We start from the raw sequence: 24,684 nt of genomic DNA on the forward strand, positions 1-24,684 counted from the left end.
CCTTCTGTGTTGAATAGTGAAGTTCTTGTGTCTCTTTTCTTGGTATTTTGGGGTATGTTTTCTTTTTCTAGAAAACCACTTCCGGAAATTGATGAATAACTGAGGCTATTGTGGCGTTCACATTCTCTGAACAGAGACAGATAATTCTCTCTCTCCATTTTTTTACTGGAGAAGCACAGACAGAAGAGGAGAAAACAAATCTTACTTTACTTGCTGCTGCTGTTGTTTTGCACATGGAGAATGTGTTGGGAAGATAGTTTACCTGAAGTAAGTTCTTAATTGGACTCTGGTAATGACTGTTTATATTAATTGGCCTATTGGGTCAAAGCTGTGTCCTGGCTGTGGGCAGACAGTCACGAGTTCTCTTTATTATGTAATTTAGTATAGTCTAGTATCTCTTTAATATAGTGTAGTATAATGTAATATAGTATAGTTTAACAAAGCAATTGTTCAGCCTTCTGAATCAATGGAGTCAGATGCCAATCATTCCCTGTGTCAGGGGCACCCTGCATTTACTCTAGGCTATGGCTAACCTTGTTAAATCATTTTACTCAGGCACGCTGCAGCTTCCTAGAGGGGCATGTTGCTGCATGATACATTAGAAATATCAGTGGCATACAGCATTCATTGTCTCTGTTGGTCAGAACCCAGTGCTAATAACACCAGTGGTGTGCATTTGATCCCCGTGTGGGCAATTCACTTAAGGGCTGGATTCAATGATCCTTGTGGATCCCTTCCACCTGATTCTATGATTTATGTTCTGGATCACAAAGAGAAGACTTTGTGGAACAGGATAAGCACTGGCACATCTAAACTGAAGCAATTCTAAAACAAACCCAGGAACCCAAGCAGGGAGAGAGGCCTGTTTCCAAGCCCCTTGAGCTAGATGTGTTGGCAGGATGGTGTTGGCACATCCACATGCACATTACAACACCATTTACTGACTCTGCTGGCCCAGCAGGCTGGGTGTCAGGCAGGACTGGCTATGCCCATTCCTCATGTTCCCCACCCACCTCAGGTCCTTAAGTGTGATAATTGCTTGTGAAAGTCAGATTTGAACAAAGATCTAACAGCCCACACACTTACACCAGAGCAGGTGTGCCGGCTCTTGATCTCTAATCGTAATTATGCATTCAAAGCACGTGTTAAAACCTGTTCTTCCCACCTTACCTACCCCTCTCTGCTAAGGTAATACAAACATGCTACTATACCCTGAAAAAGAAAAACAATTAATGCCTTCTATGCTCTTTTAACTGTGAAAGTAGGGAAGGGCTTGTTTTATTCACAGGTCTACACATCAGCATAATAAAACAATAAATTTAATAACTAATAAAATACGCTTACAGCTTCTTTTTTTTTTCCTCAGTAGCCATATAAAAATAGAAACCAGAAAGACAAATGACTTGCACATAGCAAATGCAAACTGCATTTACAAGTAAATGCTATTCATTTTCCATTCTCTGTTCCCTCCTTGCCTGTCAGTTGGCCCTGACGCTCAGGGGTTTCAGCCTCTCCCAGCAGTACCCGAAGCAGGAAGGGATTTGCAGCCTACCCAGGCAACACCAGGCTGGGACCTTCTTTTATTTCTACTTTGTGAGAAGAGAAACCAAATGCTTTGCAGCAGGCGCCACCCAAAGGACATCCAGGTTTTCACGAGTTCTCTTGCTTCACCTCAGCACAGGCAGTCAAAAATTGTCCGGGCTGTAATGGAGTTTTGCTACCTTTGCAAGTTAACGCCGCCAGATACAGTCACGAAACTTTTAAAGCAGTAAAACAAAAAGTCCATCATAAGTGTCTGCTGGATGAAAAAATGTTGAATGCAGCTCTAAGACAGATTTTAATGACCATTAATATTCTGTAGTGTTTTACTAAGACCAGGGTTTCCTTTAAGTTATACAAATTGGTGTTTTTACAAAATACATGGTTGATATAAGTAAACCCACCCAAAGTTTCCAGGACTCGACTTCTTGCCCAGCATTCTTTGTGTAGCACCAAGGATGTGTGGATGAATCAGGAATTACACAGAGCTCTGTGTGTGCTCCTTCATGTGACTTAGATTTGCAATTTTAACTTTACCAGATCTGTGTGTAGGACTGGGAAAGTCACATTTTTGCCCTTACTTTGCCCTCATAATTTTTCCAACGGAAAAGCCCCCGTGTGAATATTTCTGAAGTTAAATTTCTTGATTGATACTTTCATGACAGGTGCTAAACCCAGCAGCAGAAGGTGAAAGCCTGCTGGAGGTGCAGGTACTCTTGGGTACAGACATTTCCTGTGTTCTTACTAGAAATGTGGAAACATTTCCTTTTCCATGCATTCACTCCACAGGTGTAACTATCTTTATGCTGGTCAACCACTGGGTCTGTTTTGTGAAATCAGAAGTTATCACTACAATGAAAGCACCCCCTCCACAAACATAAACTGTGTTGTGGTGGGAGCTACATTTTATTCTGCAGTCTTGACAAGCTCAGCCTGGCTGTCTTCAGCAGAAGAAAATAACACTATTGACATTCACAGAGTCACTCTGACAGAAAACAAGGAGAAAAAGGTTACCAGAAGCCACTAATTATTTCCATCTTTCCTATGAGTAGTGGGAATGCATTAAGAAAGCACTTCTGGCAAAGCATAGACTTTAATTCTATGACAAGTCAGTGCAGTTAAGAGCTTAATTCAGGAAATCTATTCCAGTAGACATCTAATCTTCCAGGCAGCAGACAAAGACTTCCCTGGCACCCAGGAGCATCCACCTGTTTGCTGAATGGATGTACATACATGTCATCTTGGTACAGTCCTGAACAAGTCTAACAGACTTACACAATTTTTCTACCAGTAAGAATAAGTTAATGGCCAGAGGTATCAGCCAGAATGTGGAATATGTGCATTCCAAAAGTTCCTATTCTGATGTGAATCCATTTCGATTACACTAACTTTGATGAAGAATATGCTATGATTGAGGTTATTCCTTCATATGAACCTAAAGTCCTAGAGGAAAATTATGTTTAATACACAAAGATGAAGGGGATTTTGGCTCTGTTTGAATACTGGTTGAGAGATAGAGAACTTTTTCTGCTAGTTTTAATTTTTACTGGGTTAGAATCAGAAGTAGTCAAAAACCTAGAGCCAGAAACTCTTGATCTCACTTTCTATCCTGGTGAAGAACCTCTTAACACAAGTGCTAAATGCATCTTCTCCTCAAGGATGGAGAAAGATGGATCAGTTTTTGGAGTTTACATGATCTATTTCTTAGAACACCAGATTTTATGAATCCAGATGAAAACCTATATATTTGACCCCGTGTTTCACCTGAATTCCTTTCTGAAGTTAAGCACTTCCTAGGCATTGGTGAAGCAACTATCAAACATTTAAGTACCTCTGTTAAAGGCTGCTTTCACCCCAAAGGGGATGTTCTGTCTGGAATTCCTGAGTGAAGAGGCCCCTGAAATTTTACACAAAAATAAAGAAAGGCAAATATACACAGATGGTTTAGCGTGGCAATGCCTCATGCTGCTGTGAAAACTTTAAAGAGTGTATTTAACTCAAACTCATCTGGTAAGAGTCCTGCAAGCCTTCACAGCTTCAGGAACATGAATGGTCAGCAGCCCTAGCTGTGCTGGTGGAGGCTAAATCACACCACACCAAAGCCTTCCAAATAGAAATGAAAGCCATTATTCCATAATGTCTAATATCTCATCATTCACTAGAAGCTTGCAGAGGGATAGAATGTAAGAGAATAGTGCAGAAGGTAGTCTCACACCTGAGGAGTTGCAGCTGTACTAGGATTAGGAGCAGGCCTGCCCTTAATAGGCCACAGCTGTGTCCAATAAGAAGAAGAGTGCTACAAAAGAGTGGGTGAGCTGGATGAGGAGAGAGCTGGAGTCTGTTGGTTGTGCTGTGAGGAGCTGCCCATGAGCAATCACTGAGAATGTATGGGAACTTTTTCAATAAGATGACAACAAAAGCTGAAATTTGAATCTTATTAACATTTTCACAAAGGATTGAGACAGAATAAGTCAAACAGATATTGGAGTTTAAACCATTTATGAGCAGTTCTACCTTGAACTAGTACATTTGACTTTGTGTTTCAGTCTCTCTAATTCAGCACACAGAGCAGATCATTTAGGCAACTACAGCTGATCAATCAGATCTGGCTGAGACCTGTTACATAGTTTTATGAGTGCTCACATTTTTGACATGGGTTAAATTCACCTATTTGGTTGTCAACCCTAGAAGACCAGAAGTTCTCAGTATTGCACAAAGGATAATGAAATTTGTTTACAGGCAATATGTATTTATTTTCATGTATTACATGACATATGTATTTGTGGTGTCCATAGCTCATGGTATGCAGAAAGTGTAACAGCAGCTCTTCTGAAACAAAACCCAAAGTGGTGGGACTACAAGAAATGACAGAGCTCCCTTCAGATGAATATCCTTTTCAGACATCTTTTCCAGTAAAGCATTGCCTGTAAATATTATTTTCCAAGTAACGGCTGTTATATGTTATCTTGCTATTGTGCCATAAGAGCTGGCTGGGATGTGCTTCAGTCTGGAACAGATTTTGCAGCTCTAATTGGTGGCTGAGCCTTGTGTGTGTATGTTACTGGGAAATGCTAATTGTCTATTTCAGCAACTCATCTACTGTGCTCTACCTTCTCCCTAATATATGGCTTCAAAGTGAAAACTGCAAAGTAGGAATGAAATGCAGAGGTAGGGAAGAATGAGGGGCATCTCAAATGGTGATGGGAATGACTTTTGACAAAACCCAACTGCACAGCCATATCAGCAATTCTTGAGTACCCCCTTGCAAAGTAATGAGGATAGCAGCACTCTGGAAGACTAGGATAGGGAGAATACCTGCAGATGTAGGTAGGGATCTGTAGGCTGATAACTGTAAAGTGAAAGGCAGGGTGAAGATCTTCACTAGAAAAACTAGAAAGCTGATCACAGAGAGCCTTGGGCACTGTACTGGTTGGGACACCATGAACCTTGTATCATTGGTGAGTTTGCAGCCCCAAACTGCTCACTACTGATAAACTCCCAAGTGTGGGTGTGTGCCTAACCAACCAGGGAAAGCAGGAATGCTCAGAACAGTCTAAATTGCCTATCAGTGTAAATGCAATATATCTCAGGACATATCATTTTTTATTGGTATTTGGTTTAGGAAGTCATGGGTCTCCCATGAGTTCATATCATACCACTTGTCACTCCTGGATACCTCAAATATCCTGGAGGATATCCTGTGAGAAGTCTTGCTACGTAATTTTACGGTCTTTTTCTATACATGCGTTTTTCAGTACTGGGCTTTTAAACCCAGTTATTGAGCTGAAAACCAGGCAGAAAGAGAGGTCATGAGTGCAGGAGACCACAAAAGTCATGCAGGAGCTTGGGCACTGCTATGTCTAGCTTTGGCAGAGTCCCTCTGAGAAAACTGTCCCAGTCCTCCCTCGATGAGCAGCTAAGTTACCTTATTCATTGGTATGGGACTACGTATTTAAAACTTAAAACCTTTCCTGATCTTTATTCACACCCTAGTCCTTTTATGATACCATAAACCTCCTTCTAAGCAGGAGAAATGAATTGCAAGAATGCCCAACTAAATAATTCAGGAGCAGTTTTCTATTAACTTCTCTTTCTAATCTCTTATAAGTTTTTTGTTTTATTTTTCACAGTCACTTCTTGGATATTCCAAAACAGTGTTTTGGAAGAAATGCTCTCTTGCAGCCTGAAACCCTGAATGTCATGGTTAGATAAAAAAAGGCATATTTTACTGTTTTGAAATTGAGTATTTTTGTCCCCCATACTGGACAGGGACAGGTGGTTACAAGACACACACGCTGCTGTATGCCATCAATGACAGTGTTAGTGCCTCTAGGTTAACATTGCAAAGAAGGGGGGAAAGTTGCTGTGCAGAAGAAATTGCAGCTGGAGAGAGGAGTGAAATATCAGAGAGAAACAGCCCTGCAGGCTCCCAGGTCAGTGTAGAAGGAGGGGCAGGAGGTGCTCCAGGTGCCAGAGCAGATTCCCCTGCAGCCCCTGGGGCAGCTGTGCCCGTGGAGCCCAGGGAGGGCCCCTTGGGGGAGCAGAGATCCACCTGCAGGGTAGAAGAATCCCTGCCAGAGCACCCGGATGCCCCAAGGAGGCTGTGGCACTGTGGACAGTCCACAGTGGAGCCGGTTCATGACCCTGTGCCACACTGTAGCATTGTGCTCCTGAAGGAATTCAGCCCATGGAGGGACCCGTGCTGGAGCAGTTCATGAGGAACTGTAGCCTGGGGGAAGGACCCACATTGGAGAACTTCATGAAGGGCTGTGTGCCATGGGATGGAGCCCACCCTGGAGCAGGAGAAGACTCTGGAGTTCTTTCCCCAAGGAGGAGGAGACAGCAGAGGCAACGCGTGAAGAACCGACCACAACCTCCACTCCCTGTCCCCCTGTGTCACTGGCAGGATGGTAATAGAGAGTTGGGAATGAAGATATGGTCAGTAAGAGGGGAGGGGTGAGGGACAGGATTTTTAAGATTCGGGTTTATTTCTCATTTCTCCACTCTGATTTAATTGATAATACATTAAACAAGTTTCCCCAAGTTGGGTTTGTTTTGCACAGGACAGTAACTGGTGACTGATCTCTCCCTGCCCTTACCTTGACCCTCTAGCCTTTCATTTCCCTGATTTCCTCTCCCCTGCCCAGCTGGGCAGGGTAGGGATAGACTGGCTTTGGTAGGCATCTGATGTCCAGCCAGGATGCTCCACGTGCATCCATGCAGCAAAGCCTGGGAATGCCACAGAGCCAGCAGAAAGTGGCAGAGACCAATGCTTTACAACTCTCTGCATAACAGTTTGCAGTTTGGGAGTAATGTGCAAACTGTGAAGCACTCCCAAAGGCAAACAGTGAAAAATTTTGAATGAGAAATGAGAGTTCCATATTTGCATTCTATTTTCAAGGAAATACTGAACTGAAAGAGGAAACACTGTGCAAGTGTGCAACACCTGCAGCTTGTCCTTTCTGTATTTACAGGGAGGGAGTACAAAGGACTCTTCCCTGAATTCTCTACGTCCAGGAAAGGAAAATGAAAGAGCTGAGAGTTTCAAATTTCTCCTTCTGTGCCCTCCCAAATTGATTCGTCCTCCTTCAGAAAAAGAAGGAAGAAACCTGGGGAGTTCTAGTAAGACTTTCTTTCTGCCATTGCATAATGATTGTCCAACCGAGCATTTCTGAAGCCTCTGCTTCTTTTTTCATTTGTTCAGTGCTGAGAATCTCAACTTCCCGGCTCCACCATGCAGTTTCAGCGATGTTCACTAGATGGCAATGCAATATTTAGGCAGCCCCAAATGCTCCAAATGTCCTGGAACATCCTGTCCAGAACAGCTCACCCTGCACCGGGTTTTGGGTGGATACCCTTGGATATGCTGAGCCTTCAGCTGAGGACCCTTTTATTTCACATTAATCCACAGCATAAAAAATATGCGTCACATCACTGCCTCACACATTGTGGATGGTTGCAGCACTTCCAGGAGACGGATATTAGAGAGCCCTTACCATACCATCAGAGCATCAGCTCTCACTTTTCCTTCTTTTCTCCAGCCAAAAACTCACCTGCTCTGATTTTCCCTGCTTCCTGGGGCTATAAGGACACCTGACCATGATCACAAGCATTTTATCTTTTTGCTAGAAATGCTGTTGTGTCTAGAAATGGCTCTGTATGGATTTATGTAATTTTGTATTTAAGACGTTTGCTTAAATATGGAAACAATATCCCTCTCAGATATTCTGTTGTAAATCAAAGCTCTAACCATTAAATGATATATTACCTTTACTGCAGGATGTGTTTGGTTGCAGAGAAAGGAGGTTGTGTTTCTATTTTTTGTATGTGGGAAGAACAAACATATTTGCAAAAAAATAAATGGCTAGATCGTTATAGGTTGGGGAAACATATGATAACAATATTCAGTTAATAAGATGCCCATGATAACAGGTATGAATGACTGGAATTTAAAAATAACCAAAAAACCCATGTAAATTGCGAACTTTACTTTTAGTCTGGCTTCAAAAATGTGTCTACAGAATATTCTATAGGATTTTCAGAGTAAGCAGTCTATGAGCCATTTCTGACCCTTGCTGTCCAAGCAACAGTTAAAGCCCTGCTGAGAAGCAACACCTCAGTAAGCTGTGCAGGTTTGGTTGAAATTATGACTACTGTTCATCTGTGTCCATTTTTTATGGAAATAATATATTTATCTATCCCTCTTTGTGTATTTTTAAAACCTAACATATATGTACTTCACAGAGTTACAGAGATAGGATACCAGTCTCCTTTATTTAGAAAATTAGTTTTTTCACTGAAGATAAATGAATTTTAAATATCTTTACCCATACGTGCAGAACTTGGCACAGAGATAATCCTGTGGGGAACCTGGTACCAACCATAGTGAAGGCTTTCGTGTTGTTGTGAATTAAATGATTTAGAAACTTGTATGCATTATCCAAATTAGCTCCACAAATGAGCTTTGCAGCAAGTCTTCCCTGATGGAAGCTCAGCACATGGTAGTTTATCTCTCTGATGAAGACTCAGCTCCATGCTGGGTGCCTGGAGGGCAGGGAGAGCATTCCCAGGTCTGAGGAGGTGGTGGAAGCGTTTTAAAATGACAGATATACAATGTGCATTAAACTTTCTCCATTATTGGCTTTGCCAAAGGAGATTTCATGGGCAGCTGCCATCATGTGGATGCATCTCCAGCTGCTGGCTCCCGAGGGAGCACACAGAGCTGCTGATGCACAAAATACAATTTTGGGGCTTCTGTCCCTTACTCTGCTTCCTCCAGCCCTCAGCAGTGGCTGCTATGGGATCCTCCAGCCATGCAATGACAACCAGCAAAAAAAGACATATTGTGGAGCAGGAGTCACTGCATACACAGCACCACTACTGCACACCCACATAAACAAAACCAAAAAGTAAAATTTCTTCACCTTATACGAGGCTGAACTCTCCATTTCATCGTCTGCAAACACACCCAGGACATCCTGGGCTACATTGCACTCTCCTAACCCATTTTTTTGAATTGATAACCACCCATTGCTTTGATAATGTCTCCAGCTTCCTGCACAACCTCACCTGGAATCCCCAGTTCATCAGGACTGGACATTCAAAATCACATGGCAGTGAGATAACAGAAATATATTTGGAAAGAAAAAATGTATTATGTCCCTTTAGTTAGCTGTGGCCTCACACTCCTGAGCAATTTTACTGTCATAAATAAACAAAATTAAACTGAATTCAGTATAGAAAAATATGCACAAACTTGTTTTTGGACATGATCTATATTTTCCCTGCATAATGCAGCCCCAGACACAAGACTGACAATGTCTTTAAGTTCCCACCAGTGCCTCTGCTTAAAGAAACCTTGGTTTCAGTGAAAATATGTGTGTCCAGGGCTTTTCCATATGGAGTATTAGGGGTTTATTCAGTGTGTGCCAACAGTGTAGCTAGAGCAAGGGGCTGCAGAGTCTGAGATGGGCAGCCTTGTGCTCGCAGTCTGACTGCAAAAAGCCCAGCCATTCCCTGGTGTCATCAATTTCTGAACATTACAGGATTAGGAAAAGGATTGGAAAAGAGTCACAGGTTTCTTGGCAGGACTGAGACGTTTTATAACTGTGCTACCAAAGGACAAAAACCCTTTACACCTTTTCCAGGCCATGGTCCCTGCCCTTGGTGGCTGCAGTTGGGACTCAGAGAGGGACCTCCCTCAGGCAGCAGTTCTGTCTTCTGCAGCTCAAACCTCCACGGGCAGGGTGCTCACACCCAAATGTTCCCAGAGATCCAACCACTGCTTACATTTATGACTCCTAACAATTTCCGTGCACCTTAAACAACGGTTAGTCAGCTACCCCTGGACCTCGTGCCCAAGGCTCAGGCTGCTCTGGTGGTAATGAGCCATGAAAATGTGAGCCCAGGGCAATGGGTCATGATGCCAACAGACACCCACCCAACCCAAAGAGCTGCTGGGGAGCAGAACCCAAACCTGCCTGCAATGGATGCCATTTAAACAGCACAGGCTTTGATGGCAAGCCAGACATGAACATGTGGGGCCGGGGGGCCCCTCAAAACCTAAACCTATCCGGTCTTCCTGGGTGTTCAGTCCAGAGCAGGTTCCAAGAGGTCCAAAGAAAAGGAAAAAAAAAAACACAGGGATCTTCTTTGCCTCAGCCAGCTAAAACTAACTAAAAGCAAAGGAGAGCTCTCTGTCCTGCCGTTGTCTGTCCAGACAACACAGTCCTGGAGCAGGAATGTGGGGGAGGAAGTGCAATGTCTGAGGAAAAAAACCTGTGCGATTCTTCTCTTCCCCCTTTCACTCTCTGCAACAAGTCTTAAAGGTGCAAAACTTATTATTATTCAGCATAAACAAATGAGACGATTTGGGGATAAAATCATCATATAGTCAACCCAGGACACTGACCTACTCTGCCTTCAAGCAGATGGCCCACCCCAGGTCCCAAAAATCCAATGGAAATTCTTCCTTCAGTGCAGCCAGTGTCAGTTCAAGACATTGGGCCTTACTGATAGGTTTCTTGCAAATGAAAATTCATCCACTCTGTCTTGTTTCTATGTCCAGAGATTTTGCTGCAAATGAGAAACAGCAAGAATTTGGCCAAGTTCCAAGTAATGACTCCCAGTAAAAGATTTTGCTCTTTCTTTTATGTATTTTTCTACTGAAAATCAGTGGTTTGTAGTTAAAAGTTAATAAATGTACCAGCTTTAAGCATCTGGAGAAATCATAGTCCAGAATAAATTGTAAGCTTTATGCATTGTTTAGCTCTGGTGTGGTCACTTGATTCCTGAGGAATGAACACATTCTGTGTGTGTAGGACAAACTCTTCACCCTAAGAATGCGATCTAGCAAACACCAGCTGTCTAAGGTTTTAGCCAACAGAACAGGAGAACAAATAATGATTAAAAAAAAAAAGCTAGAAAGCTGTATTTACAGCTGCATTAGCACTTAATAACATGAATTTCTTTCAGACTCAAGAACAAAACTGACCTTTAAGAGTAGCAAACTTGGAATATAAATGCAAAACATGGTCTGATTCTGAAAGCTCTGATAGAAAGCAGGTTTTATTCTTACAGTGCTTGTCAAGCCTTGGACTTGGAACCACAAAGCTCTTTGCTTGCAGAGCATTTCCAGGCAGACAATAAATCTGGCTGATTTGTGCAGTTTGATATGACAGCATGGCTCGTGCAATTCTTTTAAGCAATGAAAATACGCCCTATACTGCAAGATTGTGTCACAGATAAAGGAGATCCCTCTTGCATTGTTTTTCTTTTTCACAAGGGTGCTAAGGGTATTGAAATGCTCCAGGCTCATGCACATATGGTCACTTATTGATTGACTCTGTAGATCCAGTTACAGCAAATGACATTATATGCTCTCCTCCCTAATTACTTAATGAAATCCCCTTGGGCTGCAACAATTTCCATATCAAAGTGGGTGGTTCATGCATAAATATAATGACTGGAGCTGAAGCAATTCTTTTAAAAGCAGTGGCATAAGGCCAAAGGCCACTTCCTACAATTAAATTATGTAATTTAAAATCAAGTTTGATCAGGTGCTGTGGTCACAGAGGTGTGCTGGGTAGTCTGAGTTTCTTTTCAGAAAGAACATTAAGTTTGTGTATCCCTTCTGTTGCAGTGGTCTGGAAGCTGGATAAGGTGGAGGAAGCAGCTACTGGGAGCAGATCCCCAGCAACAGAGAGGTCAGTGAGCATTCAGGTGTTATCTGCTAAGCAACTCAGTTATTGCTGCAGATTTTCAGCTGTCCTGCCCTGTGACTGCTGCTGCTTGCCTGCCGTGCTGACCCAGAAGGAGCCCATCACTTGTGTCATCTGACCAGGGCCAAGAGCAGAGGCCTGGCCTGGCACTGTCACAGTGCAATATGAAAGAAGTAGCTCCATTCACAATATTTGCTGAGTTTAGGGCTGCCCAGCACTAGAGAGAAAGTTTTGGGTTTTATCTTGGAATTAATCTTTTGCGTTGATCATGGGACCTGTCTTCAGGAGAGCTGTCTCTTCAACGTGTCGCATCTCTCTGTCTGGGTGCCTAAATCAAAGCTCCCACTTGACCTACTTTCTGGCCACAATCAGATTAGTATCATCTGCCCACAGGAGAACACAGCAGTCACCTAAGTTCTTAGAAGTTTTGAGGCTTTCCACAGCAGGTATTATTCTGATTAAAAAGTATGAATCTCCAGCTGTTCTCAGATTATGTACAAGCAAGCCCAGATGAACACATCCAGAGGAAGAATCTTCTCTTCCTCCCATTTCAATCACAGGCCATGGCCTAAGTCAAATGCCAATTGCTGCCCAGGCAGAAGAGATTTTATTTGCTTCTCTCAGCCAGTTTGGGATTAGCTCTCCTGGTGCATCTTGAGAGGGGTATCTAAGTATCTCATGCTGCTGTTGTTTGGCTTTGGATGGAAAAAAAAGGAAAAAAGAAACCTCACAAGCCTCAGTAGAAAATTGTTCAGGACTGTCACCTGACAGACAAACCAACACTCTGTTTTCTTTGAACATTTAAACCTCCCTCTTGTTCTGATTGCACAGAAATCCAGCCCCGAGCTTTCTCCTGGTTCATGCTGCACAGAGCAGCCCAGTGCTGTGGCCTGAGACTTGCTCAACACCTCTTGCTCAGGAAGGAGGACTGACAGCAGCAAATCCTGAATGAATGAATCAATGAGATCTGAATTCATGTGACACATCCTTCTGCAATAATTTGAAACTTACTCCTGCAGAAAGTGTGTTAATGTTTATTTGAAAGCCCTTTGACCTCACTGAGGTATTGTTTCCCTCAGTGTGCTGGGCAATAAACAGCTGTATCAATATTACCTTAACAGAAAAGTGTTTTCTCTGTGTCAGTTATCTTCTTTTTCCGTGTGTTTTCTCCAGTACATGGGTTGCAAAAAAGATCTCTTGCAAATTCAGATTTAAAACTGGAGGTGAAAAGGAACCTGCTGCTGTTTTACAAACCTGGAGCTACATCCAGGGCAGTGGCTGAGCTGTGGTCAGCTTGCTCATGTGCCTGGAAATCACTGGGCAGGGGTAGGATGCTCCTGCAGGCTTTACAGCACTCAGCTAGCACACGCCAGCAAGTCCAAATCATCCTGCCAAAGCCAGTTATTAAGTAGCAACAGTTGTTTGCTTACAAGCAGAATATGAGGACTGTATAGATATATACACTGTGTTTATTTGCTATAACTCCTTTTTCATCAGCTTGAACCCATTTTTTATCTTTGTGGAAAGGCCAGTATGCAATGTGGGGTCAGTGGTGATAAGAGAAGCTGAAAATATTGGAGGTTAAATGTCTTTTGAGACTTGCATTTTCATTTTAGCTGTTGCTATGTGTGTGTAGCTGTCCACAGACCTGAGTGTGAGATCTGGAATGACATACTCCTTTTGAATTGCAACCAATTTTCTGACCAGCCAAATGAAAATATAAATTCAGGCTATGCTCAACTGTGTCTGCAGCTTTGCCATATTAATTAAATTACATATGGACCCAAGTGAGTTACAGGCAAACAAGCAAAGAAAAACACAGAACCACCCTGCAAAGACAGTTAGAGAGATCAAGGGTCAAGATTTGTGGCAGAAAGAAAAATTAAGCTGCACAAGTGGTAGAAATTCCTTTATTAGGAAGACAAACTTCAGAGGTACAAAGCCCTGTTATGTGGCCAAGCAGCTGTTACCTATGGCAATGGAAGGGATTTTTAAATTTACGTTTCAAAAAATTTCATCCTTAAAATCAAAACACTGTTTAGTTAGCAGTGCACTGTTAATAGTTTCTAGTCCAGGACTGAACTGTAGAACTGGCTCGTTTTACAATTTTTAAGTGTGGAGGCACATTGTAAACCCAAGTTTTAAGCAGTCTCTGATCAGCAGTAAGAGGAATGTGAGCCATATGCTCGTTAATGTAATGCAGCGTGTTCTAGCACCATCTAGCCAGATTTAAAGGCAACTTCAAGGCAGCAAACAGGTCCCAACTGCCACAATTCATCTGACTGGCAGTAATGGTGTTGCTGGAGCTGATGGACTAAACAGCACAGTCACAGGACAGCTGGGGTTACAAATTCATCCGTATGAATCCATTTGGTTTAGGACTGAATTCACTCCTGAAATAACATGGTTCTTCCTAGAAGGGAGAACATCCCGTGAAGAAACTGTTTAGCAACCTTACTAATCACCCAGAGGACAGGAAATAATCCAGGGCTTTGGGTGTGGAGATGATGGAGAGGACTAAAGTTATTGCAGTTATGACAGATTTGTTAAATAAAATCAGTATCAGAGTGCATTTTAATTTCTATATAATGCCAGAATGTTTAGGAGATAATTTAATTTTAATTTTGGGGGTTTGATTTTTTTCTTAATGTTACTGAGACCATTTTTCTCTTTTTTTCCCCCATGTATACTGAACATTTTCTCATTACTGCGTGTTTGCAATAATCTAAATTTGTGTATGGTAACTATGACCATAGTAACCTAAAATAAATAACATAGAAAATAAATGTTCTTCTCAGTGATTTGGAATGAATTTATGAAGAGAATTTATAGATCACCCTTGACCAGGTGGTGAGAAAGATTTCCAATTCAGAAGACCCTGGACACAGGAAAAGGAGAGTGAGCATGGTTCTTAGAAAGCAAAATCCCACAGGCCTTGTTCAGCCCTCACTCATCCAGGCTGAGTAATGTCAGTAGGAGTCTTCACTAGGAGCCTGGCTTAAGGAACTGAGAAAGGGCCTGCACTGGGCTGGGCTGCAATTTAATAAGTCTTCAAGGAAATATTTGCTGGATCTTTCCTAGGATCTGTGGATAGGGATTGCTAGATTATGAATGCATTAGCCAAGGAGTTTATGACATTGCTTAAGACTCCAGGTATTTTAGCATGAACTGCCTTGATTTATATTCTGGTTCTTTCATGAATTATATATTTTCTGCTTTTTTTCCAGTATCTAAATTTCAAGCTGAAAGTATATTGCACCTTTAGAGAAATACAAGTGTGCAGCATGCTGTAAACATTTAAGAAACTATTCTCCCATCTCACATCTGAAAAAAGGTCACTGCCAAGAATTACTTGCAAGTCAGAGTTCCTGCTTGCTGCACGTGCCCTTCTTTGGGATGCTGGCATGACCCAACTCTGTCTTTGTGCAACTTGGTGCTCTGTCCTCATGGAGGGACTCAAAATAATGGCCTGGGCCCAATGGTTTCTTTGCAAAATTCTGGTGATGAAAAGCAGCCGCGAATTGACTTAATCAACCAGTTAAATGGTGTTTATGATTGTCTCAGCTTTCTGGGACAGCACAGAGTAGCTGGAATAAATGGAAGGAGAGGCCCAGAGCTGCCAGTCTGAGGCAAAGGAAGGGGAACTGCAGCATTTCCTTCTCTTCCCACACTGACAAGTAAGGCAAAATTTGGTGTAAATAGAGCCGGGGGGATGCAGCATCTGGCATGGCATGACACTGTCTGCCACACTCAGCTCTGCCTTCACAGCCAGGAACAGCTCAGTCAACAGCAGTTACTTCAGAGGTTTCCCTCAGAGGGAGATTTATTCTTGGCACCTCAACCTGAGTGCTCTCAAAGCAGGAAAGCTTGTACCATTTCCAAGATTTCTGCTGGCTGAATTTACAGTTGGCTGGAGGATACAGGGGAAGTTTCTGTTCAGCTTATATGGTTTTCGCCATCGTGTCGTTAGCTCCTTTCAAAATAACAGCTTGCCTTCTTGACAGGAACGAATAAACTGGCAAGGCAATTCTTTCTTTGTTAATCCCTAGCTGGGCTCCAGCAACACTAGAAAATTAATTGTCTCTAACTCCATTTGGCCTGTGTACTGCACCACACCTCTGCAGGGAGGGGGATGGCCAGCTTTCTCCAGAGGGCCAGGTGGTTACCAAATGGCACCAAACGTTATTCCTTACTTCTGGAGCCCTGGATAGCTCAGCATGCATGGTATTCTCTGCTTTAACCATTTCCTCATAGCTCAGACATCTCTAGCTGGAAGGCACAGCACAGGATAGATCCATGCATAGGAAAAACCCATTTATGGGTAAATATCATTAATCTTTCTAATCTTTAAAAAACTTGCAGAGGGAAGAAGACTTGTAAGCTCCTTATTGTCCCATATATGTGAAGGAGGCACCTGGATTTGTTGCTGTAATAATAAAAGTGATCTTCCTCTTCTGTGGCAAAAGCTTTTACTCCTCCAAAGAACACAGTCTTAGGGACAATTTTTTGTGCTCACTGGTTTGGATAGCTTGGACTAATTATTTTCATTATAAACCTGATTACAAGATAATTTCTCCTACAGGTAATTTAACTGAAGGTGTTTAATACTGACAGTCTGACAAATAGATCTGTATAATATAATCTATTGATATTTTAAATCTATAACTATATCTCAAGTTCCCCAAAACAAAGTCCTAGCTAGGATACTTTTAGTATCAAGTATGGAATAAAGAACACTCTGCAATCTGAATGTAGTGCTGAAAATAACAGAACAAAATATTATTTTAATGTTTCTTGAGTGTGAACATATACATGTAGCTAGTAGTTTAGTTCCAATCTTTCTTCTTAAGCTCAAAGGCTACAAACACCTTGGAGGGGTTTCATACTTTTTATATTTTATTTGCTGACATTACAAAGCAAAAAAACTTGATGAAACAAATAAAGTGCAGCATCTTTTGAAGATTATAAAAGGTAATATATTTCAAAGTATTGGTGTGAAAAAGGGTTATAATAAAAAGAGTTATATTAAAGTGGGACTATTAGCATGAGTTTAGCTGAGGAAAGGAAAAGGAAAAAAGAAGAGTCCATAGAGAGAAGGAGGAATAGAACCCTTGAGGAAGAAGAGCTTTTAAGGAGGAAATGGCTTAATTTTTAACCAAAATTAAGGGGGGCATAAAAGCTCTTCAAAGGTCTCAACCAGAATCTCATTGTGAGCAGTGAAAGAACCTTAGTCTTGGTGAGCTTTAACCTATGGGAAAATTGGGCTTTCAAGGCTAATGTAAAAATAATATTTGTCCATCATATAACAGCATGCAGCCGTGAGGAATAGTTCACAGTGTTCCTGTAAGAACCATGGTATGTTCCATTGCTCTGTTTGTTTCTGGGGTCTTCTCCTTCTCTCTGTGCCATTTTCAGCAAAGCCTTACAAATCTTACAAGTTTTTTTTCCAAATATTGAATCAAATAATGAAATTTCTTAGGCAGATATCGTAGGCCAAACTGTATATAATACAGCTTTTACTGAGGTTTTATTGTACAAAAAGCCTGAAAGGAAGCCCTGGACATCATGTCCTAAGTTGTCAGCTTGAAAAAAAGTAAAAACTGCATGGCTCTTAGGGGCCTTGAAATGCAGACAGGGAGAGCAGATACTGGAAAAAGGACTACTGCAAAGAGCCAAGGAACGGCAACTATCCAAAGGGTGGTGAACTCAAGGTTAAGCAATACATTTTTCTTACTCCTTCCCCACACTGCATGTTGCTGTACAAGCTAGAAAACAATCCTTTTTATCAACTCTCATTTACCACAGACAACAATAATGCCCATTTTTTAATTTGGCTTTTTTGTTCCTAAAATCCTTTAGAAAAAAATATATGGCTCTATAAAATGTTGGATATGTTGAAATCCCTTTGCCTAAACTGTCTTGAATGTGGAGCTCAGCAAACATTCAGGTTCATTTATAAGGCCAGCATATGAGGCTGTTTGTTTATCAGGCATTCAAATCAGGAATGATGAAGCTGATAGAGTGCTAAGAATACACAAATGCTGTTTGCTTTGTCAACCTGTATATGGAATTCAATAATGAATCGTGGGATATAGGACAGTCTATCACTGTAGAGTAATTATTTGTTGACTGCTGAGCCAGCTGTGTTGAATTTGCTTCTTGGTGTGTTCAGAATGCCAAAGCATCTCTAAATCTCAGTCTTTAGTTTAGATTAGACATGTTAAATGACAGCATATTTTTTATTACTTACACTGTGCTAGTCTCCTGATGCTAAAAGGAGGTTTTTGTTGAGATGGTACAGAACAAGGTAAGTTGGAAAAGAGAGTGAATAGAAGAGCTTTTGTTGACTAATTATTTGTCTTTAAAATGCTCTCAGAGATGGTAATGGCAATACCTACAAGCTGTTGATGTCTTGGGACTGTGAGGACTGATTCTGCACATGTGGAAACAGAAGAGGACACATATTAATGTTAAAGAAAGGTAAATACTGCACGGAAAGCAAAGCTCCTCTGTATGCAGGTAGGTGTGTGCATGCATGTATATCTGGGACCTACTCTGGTTAAGTGTCTGTGTGTGGTTGTACTTGGGCTCACAGCACAGGAACTCACTGGGGGCGCATGAGAAGGGCTCAGGGCAAAGGATAAAGAAGCACTGGTTCCCTGAGACCTATTCCATTGCTTCAGGCAAAAGCCACAATGCCACAACCTGGTTTTTTATGGCCTGCACAACAGAATTACATCTGCTGACTTCATTCTGGAGGTTACACTTAATTCCAGAGGCAACAATAATCTGGCAGCATTGGGAGCCACACCAATGTTGGCAGCCCCTCCTGTGCAGGCAACATTTTTCACTGGTCACCTCTGGGCTTCTGTGTCTGCCTGGAGGAGGCTGTGCTTGACACTGCTCAGTCTTGTGAGAAAGTGCTTGAGTTCTGCATCCTGCGCTTACTCAAAGGGAAACCTTGTTGCCACCAGAAGAGAGACATTAGAAAAAGCAGTAGCTCCCAATGGAGGAGGAAAAGTGATCTAACAGACATTTTAAAGTCAAGGGAGAAGTGTTAGACCTCTAGAGTTCTCACATCTGAAATCCAGAGAACTCCCAGGTCTTGTTTTGCCAGGGCTTGGAGCCAAGGAATCAAAAGCTTAAGTGCTGAACCCTTCAGGAGAGGGCAAAAAAGAGTCAGGGAAGAAGATCAGCAAAAGACAACTGAGCAGGATGGACAGAAGATCACACCTGGGAAAGCCTTCTCAGAGTGTAAAACTATGTAAATGTCCATCTGTTTTAGAGACTTATCCAAACAGTTCCTACAGCATCTGGGAGTGCTTGAAAACTCAGCTTCTGACCCAGACGGTCTGAGTGCTGAACAGGTAACTATCCAATATCAGAACATCTAGGAAACAGCCAGTACAGAAATCCTGGAGTGAGGTCATCTTATCTGCTCACACCTCATAAACCCTTGCAGCAACCTATCTATCTGGGAAATCAAAATTCAGGTTTAACAATCCAGAACCTTGTTGTGAAGGTCAGTATTTGTGACTTTTAATTTTCAATTATTATCCTAAGGAACTGATGAGGACCTATGCTTCCTTGTTAAAACCCATCTGGATAAACAGCCAGTAAGAAGAGCAGTAATAACACTGCTCAGATAGTAACTGCAGGAAAAAGGAGCATACTGTAGGTGTCAGGCAGGTTATTTCACTCCAAGTACAAGCTAGGAAACTGGGAGAGGGCTGTGACTCTTGTGGTGCAGCCCCAGTAGTCTATCCTCCCTGCAGAGATGCCTGGAGAATGCCAGGAGTCTCAGCTGAAAGAATCAGGATTTCACAGAATGCATGGGTTTTTTCCCCTCCTCAGTTTAATAAAAGAAAAAACATTTACACTTCACTCCCCTCTTTTAGTCAGACATTTCTGATTTACTTTATAGTCCTAGGAGAAAACAATTTTTTCTCTTCTCTTTTTAAACAATGAATTAAAGAAAAGTAACCTGCTTTTATGCAAAGTGCTTATATGGGATAATCTCTGAAATAATTAAACTCTGACTCCTCATGAATTCCTTGTTATCTCTGCGACTGGGGCTTCAGTCCAGAGCAGGGCTGGGAACTGATCAGCTACAATACCTGATGCTCCAAATATTTTCTTGAACTTATTTGGAAAATCTAGGGAATTGCTTTTCAGGTTCCTAATAATAATAAAAAAAGAAGTTCCTTTTTTTAATCCACATCCATAATGGGGAACCAACAAATTTTTAAATGTTGCAACACACTTTATTTTGTTGGGCATTTTAGATATTCAATTAAATAGCACTATGTTAAACTACATTTTGTTCTTTCTTACACACTATATGATGCATATTCACTGTCATGACAGTTTCATCATGCTAGGAACTTATACACATACCTACAATTTTAAAACCAAGATTCTCTTAATAAAACACACATATCTACAGTAACAACAATTGCAAAGAACACATTGTTAGGTCAAAATTTCAGCAAACTTTACAAACTACACAAAATAAAAAGGCAAAAAAAATACCAGTACACAGTGAAGTTCTTGGCAGAGAACATATCTTTACATTTGGTGAAGTTATGCCTAGAAGTCATTTTGCTTTTGCATTTTTTTAAGGAATAAAATTATATACATTATTTAGAAATCCTCCAAATAGGAAGTATTAAATAGCACAAATAATATTACAGTCTTAAGTTTTGGTGTTACCTACAGTAGAGGGGCTACTTTAAACAAAAATTGCAGTTTGTCTATTCTGTACATTTAAGGCCAAACACTCAGCTGGTATCAACCCCAGTAGCTGTAAGGATAACAGGGAAGTTACAGCAGCTGAGCATCTGGTTCCTGACTTCTCTATACATGCAGGAAGGCTCCTAAAGCATGGAAGCTTGGACCAGTTATGCACTGACAGAAGCTTATTATATTTATATACTGGAGTTCTCATGCAGCAGGAAAAATGTTAGTTTAAGTATAATCCCTTAAACAGTCATACCATAATAATGGTATATGAAGCAGCTTTACAAATATTATTTTAGAATCACATGAAACTCTGAGCTATGCTGATTGTGTTAATGGAATCCCTCATTGCCAATATTCTATTAGAAAACAGTGTAACTGTAATTTCTGAGGCCTAATGGGGGCCTATTTAATGGGAGCCTATTAAAATATCACTGTACCTAACCACTTAAAGGGCAATTTATACCCTGAAATACCTATTAATCACTGTATTCCATCTGGAAGCAATTCTGATCCTCACAACAGACATTAGTATGACACTAACTCTGCAGTGAATGTGCTGGGGAGATAGGAAGAGCATGGCAGCACACAGAGAATAGGCACTAGTGTCATTCCAGGAGGTAGTTCTATACCATGGCACTTGATTTTTGGTTTGTCACTTACATACCTCAGAAGTCAGTCATATTCAGGGAAAAAAAAAGAAAAAAAACCCCAACCAAACAAACAAACCATCCTACCAAAAACAAAACCCCAAAAAACAAAAAAACGCAGATTCTTCCAGAACCTACTTTGCTAGCTCTTGGGGCCAAATTCAATCTCATGGAGGTCAGAGAAAGTTTCCTGATGATTTCCATAAGAAGGACCTTGGTTATTAATGTCTAAATATTGCAGAAATCCACATTGTGGCCTTGAGTAAGGAGAGCACTTAACTAGATGGCAATATGTGAGCAGGCTGGCACTGCCATGCTAGCAGTCAGCACACAAATTAAATTCAAAGAGATCCCACCAGCATCAAAGGGATTTAGAGACTGTTTAAATGGTGTGATCAGGGCTCATTTCCCAGCTGTCCTTCATGAGGTGGTGATAAAGTGACAATCCAGCTAATGGCAGATAAACAGCAGTATTACCTCCATTGCATTAAACTGAATTCACACAGGCACAAACCCAGAAGTGTTTCCCCATGCCCTGCAGAATTACTCCCAGAGTATCCTAATAGAAGTAGAATTATAACTTAACAACTCAGATTTGAGCTGAACATCAGTTTATATTTTTGTATAATGACGTAAATAATTGTGATTTTTCTAGGGTACCCATACATTTTTAATCACTGTTACTGTTTTGAACAGACTCAGTGGCTTCCAGAACACTCTTACATAGTAAAAGCATTGATGATCTGTCCCTGTTCATGGCATTTGAATTGCTCAAAAAAAAAAAGTGATTGCTTTTCCTAGGATGACTTGGTGTACACTCACCCAATTTTCAACAAAACTTGCTTCATTAGACCTGACAGCTGCTTCTTAAACAAAAGACTTCTGTTTGAAAATGCCTCTCAAGTTATAGTTTTTGGTTTTTGACCTAAACCCATTTTTCAGTTTTATTTTTCCCTCATTCCTTTTTTTTTCTCTTTTCCTGATCTGCTTTTTAGCAGAGAACTGAAAATAGAAGCAAATTGGGAAAATAACATGGAAGAGAATAAGGGTACAAAAACTGGAAAATGGGAATGGTTTAATTAGAAAATTCTAGTTAAAATACTTGCAACTTTGAGAAAACAGTTGAAAAAATAGTGTTTTAAAAATTTTAAAGACACTTATGACTTGTTTCCACATTGCAGACCAGCTCCAATTTAATCATAGAACAGAATAAAGAGAATCTGTATTTTTTGTTTCTGAACAAGCACTATGTGGTATATCTACATTCTGTCCTTTGAAAAGAAATTGGAGTGTAATCCTTTGAAAAGTAGCTAAAATACCTAAGTCACTTAGGTGTTTTTCAAAATTGTATGTATAATGAACATTCTCATGTTACCTTTGTGCCACTTATAAAGCTATGTAGCGTTATAGGACTCCCTATTTTAATAAAAATCAATATGAGCAGAGATATTTTAAGTTACATTCCAGAACTCATTAATTTATTACAACTCATACTATGCACAATAATCAGTGCTTACTCTGATAAAGTATAAATTCTTTGTTTTTCTTCTGTTTGTTCCTTCATTTGACCTCTGAGCAAATGAAACATTTCTACTACACTTTACTTGCTTCCTAGCTGCATGCATTTACATGATTTGATCGATGAGTGAAAGCTGTAAACCCAATATTGAGCAGTAAACAAGAAGAAACTCATGTTCTTAAACACAGTGCAAGGAAATCTTAGTACCATCCTACTCTAAGTATTCATCTTAACCCAGATTCTTTCACCACCAGTCTCGGTGCAGGTCCACAGTTGCAAGACAACGCACTGATTTTGTAAAAAATTCTATTCAGCTGTAATTAAATACTGAGATGTTAAAGGTGAATCTGGTTTAAGATGAATACCCAGTGCTGCTCTAGGACAAAGCCCAGGCTTGAATCACTAAGTACCTAGGAAAGAAAATGCTCTGAGTTATTTTCTTACGTTACACTGCATTTAATTGGGAGACAGATCTTTTACGTGTCTTGCTGGATTTTAATTTAATTTTTTATCAGATTTGCACGAATTTGTTCACAATAGACAAATATAAGCCCCCTACATTGAGGACAAAAATATCTATTACTATAAAATAAAATTAGGATCCAGGTAATTGATTCCTTCTGTTTCTACTTTTTCTGCTATTGATAAGGGCCTTTAGTTTGCTGTAGTCCCCTCTCATCTTCTGGGATTCTTCCCTGTGCTGCCCTGCCTGCCTGCTGTCTTTGCAGTACTGGTTGATCATCTGCATCTCGGAGTGGCTGAAAGCCCCCACAAAGTCCTTGGGGTGGAACTGCAGCGCTCGCACCGAGCTGGCCCAGGTCCAAGGGGACCACTTGTCAGTCATGACAGCCACCATCTCTGAATCCAGCACTTTGAAATTGATCTTTGCCAAGGTCTGCTTGAAGTTGTTCTCTGTTGCGATGCAGTGGTAGAGCCCGCGGTCGCTGTCCTGCACAGAGCGAATCAGGAGCCCGTGCTCAGTAGCTATGATCCTCTCGTTCAGCTTCACCTGGAGGGCAAAAAGGCAGAAGGAGCCTTTAAGGGAAGGTTATGGAACAACAGAGTATTGGAGTTTCTGGTAAGCTTCACTTCACTTTCTTAAAGTTACTATATTTTTATAAAATTATCTTCAAGAGACCACCTTTAGAAGAGAGCATACCTCAAAGAATGCAAGTGTTGCTAAAGAAAATTACTTAAATAATTTTATTTCTTATGTTAGAATAAATCTGATCAGGATGTAGACAAAGATGAAAATCTGGAAACCACATGAAATAGAAGTTTTCATAATGTTTGAACAGTAGAGTTGAAGAAATGAACTTTTATTTGCCCTGTTGCACTCCTGAGAATGTCTCTTTCAGCATCAAGAGAATGCTGAGAATGCTGCTGAGACTCAGTGGAAAAAAGGTGCAGGACCAGAGAGGCTAATTTGGCATTGAACGCAAGGTGGCTTCTCAATAAATATCTTGACTTTGAGCAGGTTCCTGCTGAAGAACTCTATCGGCTCTGCAGAGTCTGTAGCCTATAAAAATTATCACCACAGTGGTCTCAAGTGGGACTTGGCTCAATGTTAACTAAGAGCACAGGTACTCTCCTATTTCCTTTCTGGCTTAGACTCTGCACTGTCCCAGGAGATGGTCACATCATCTGAAAGAAGCAAGTTACCAGAGCTTGTTATCATCCAATTATAAGTGCATGTGCAGATGTCCCTTTGCATATCAGTATGAAGTAAAAATTGCTAGTTCAATCCATTATGAAAGGAAACCACTGCTGGTATTTTTCTGAAAGGTTTTTCTATTTTGCTACTGTACTTTGCATTATACTTGGTTCTCTTGGGAACTAATTTACTTATTATAGTATTCTGCTATTGTAAACTTTTGTAGACATTGTGGAAGATTTCCAGACATCTGAGAGCTTGAAAACTAATTAACACTTTGATTGCTTTATTCAGCCTGTGGTACCATGAAACTGCATTGATTCTAATATATTTACTGAACATAAGAACAAAAAAAGGGAGATG

At 40.9% G+C, this 24,684-nt stretch overlaps 1 protein-coding gene across 2 annotated transcripts in view; it reads right to left on the reverse strand.

Annotated features, from left to right (window-relative positions):
- Nucleotides 1-19,664: 19,664 nt before the first annotated feature.
- SEMA3C (semaphorin 3C) overlaps nt 19,665-24,684 on the reverse strand; it is a 117,877-nt gene continuing 112,857 nt past the window's right edge. For both annotated transcript variants that reach the window (XM_030961134.1, XM_030961135.1), the window contains exon 18: nt 19,665-23,676. In XM_030961134.1, coding sequence (XP_030816994.1) covers nt 23,263-23,676 — 414 coding nt within the window. In that variant the 3' untranslated portion in view covers nt 19,665-23,262. The remainder of the gene's footprint in view (nt 23,677-24,684) is intronic.

This window comes from Camarhynchus parvulus, chromosome 1A, assembly GCF_901933205.1.
Source record: "Camarhynchus parvulus chromosome 1A, STF_HiC, whole genome shotgun sequence".
Classification (NCBI taxonomy): domain Eukaryota; kingdom Metazoa; phylum Chordata; class Aves; order Passeriformes; family Thraupidae; genus Camarhynchus; species Camarhynchus parvulus.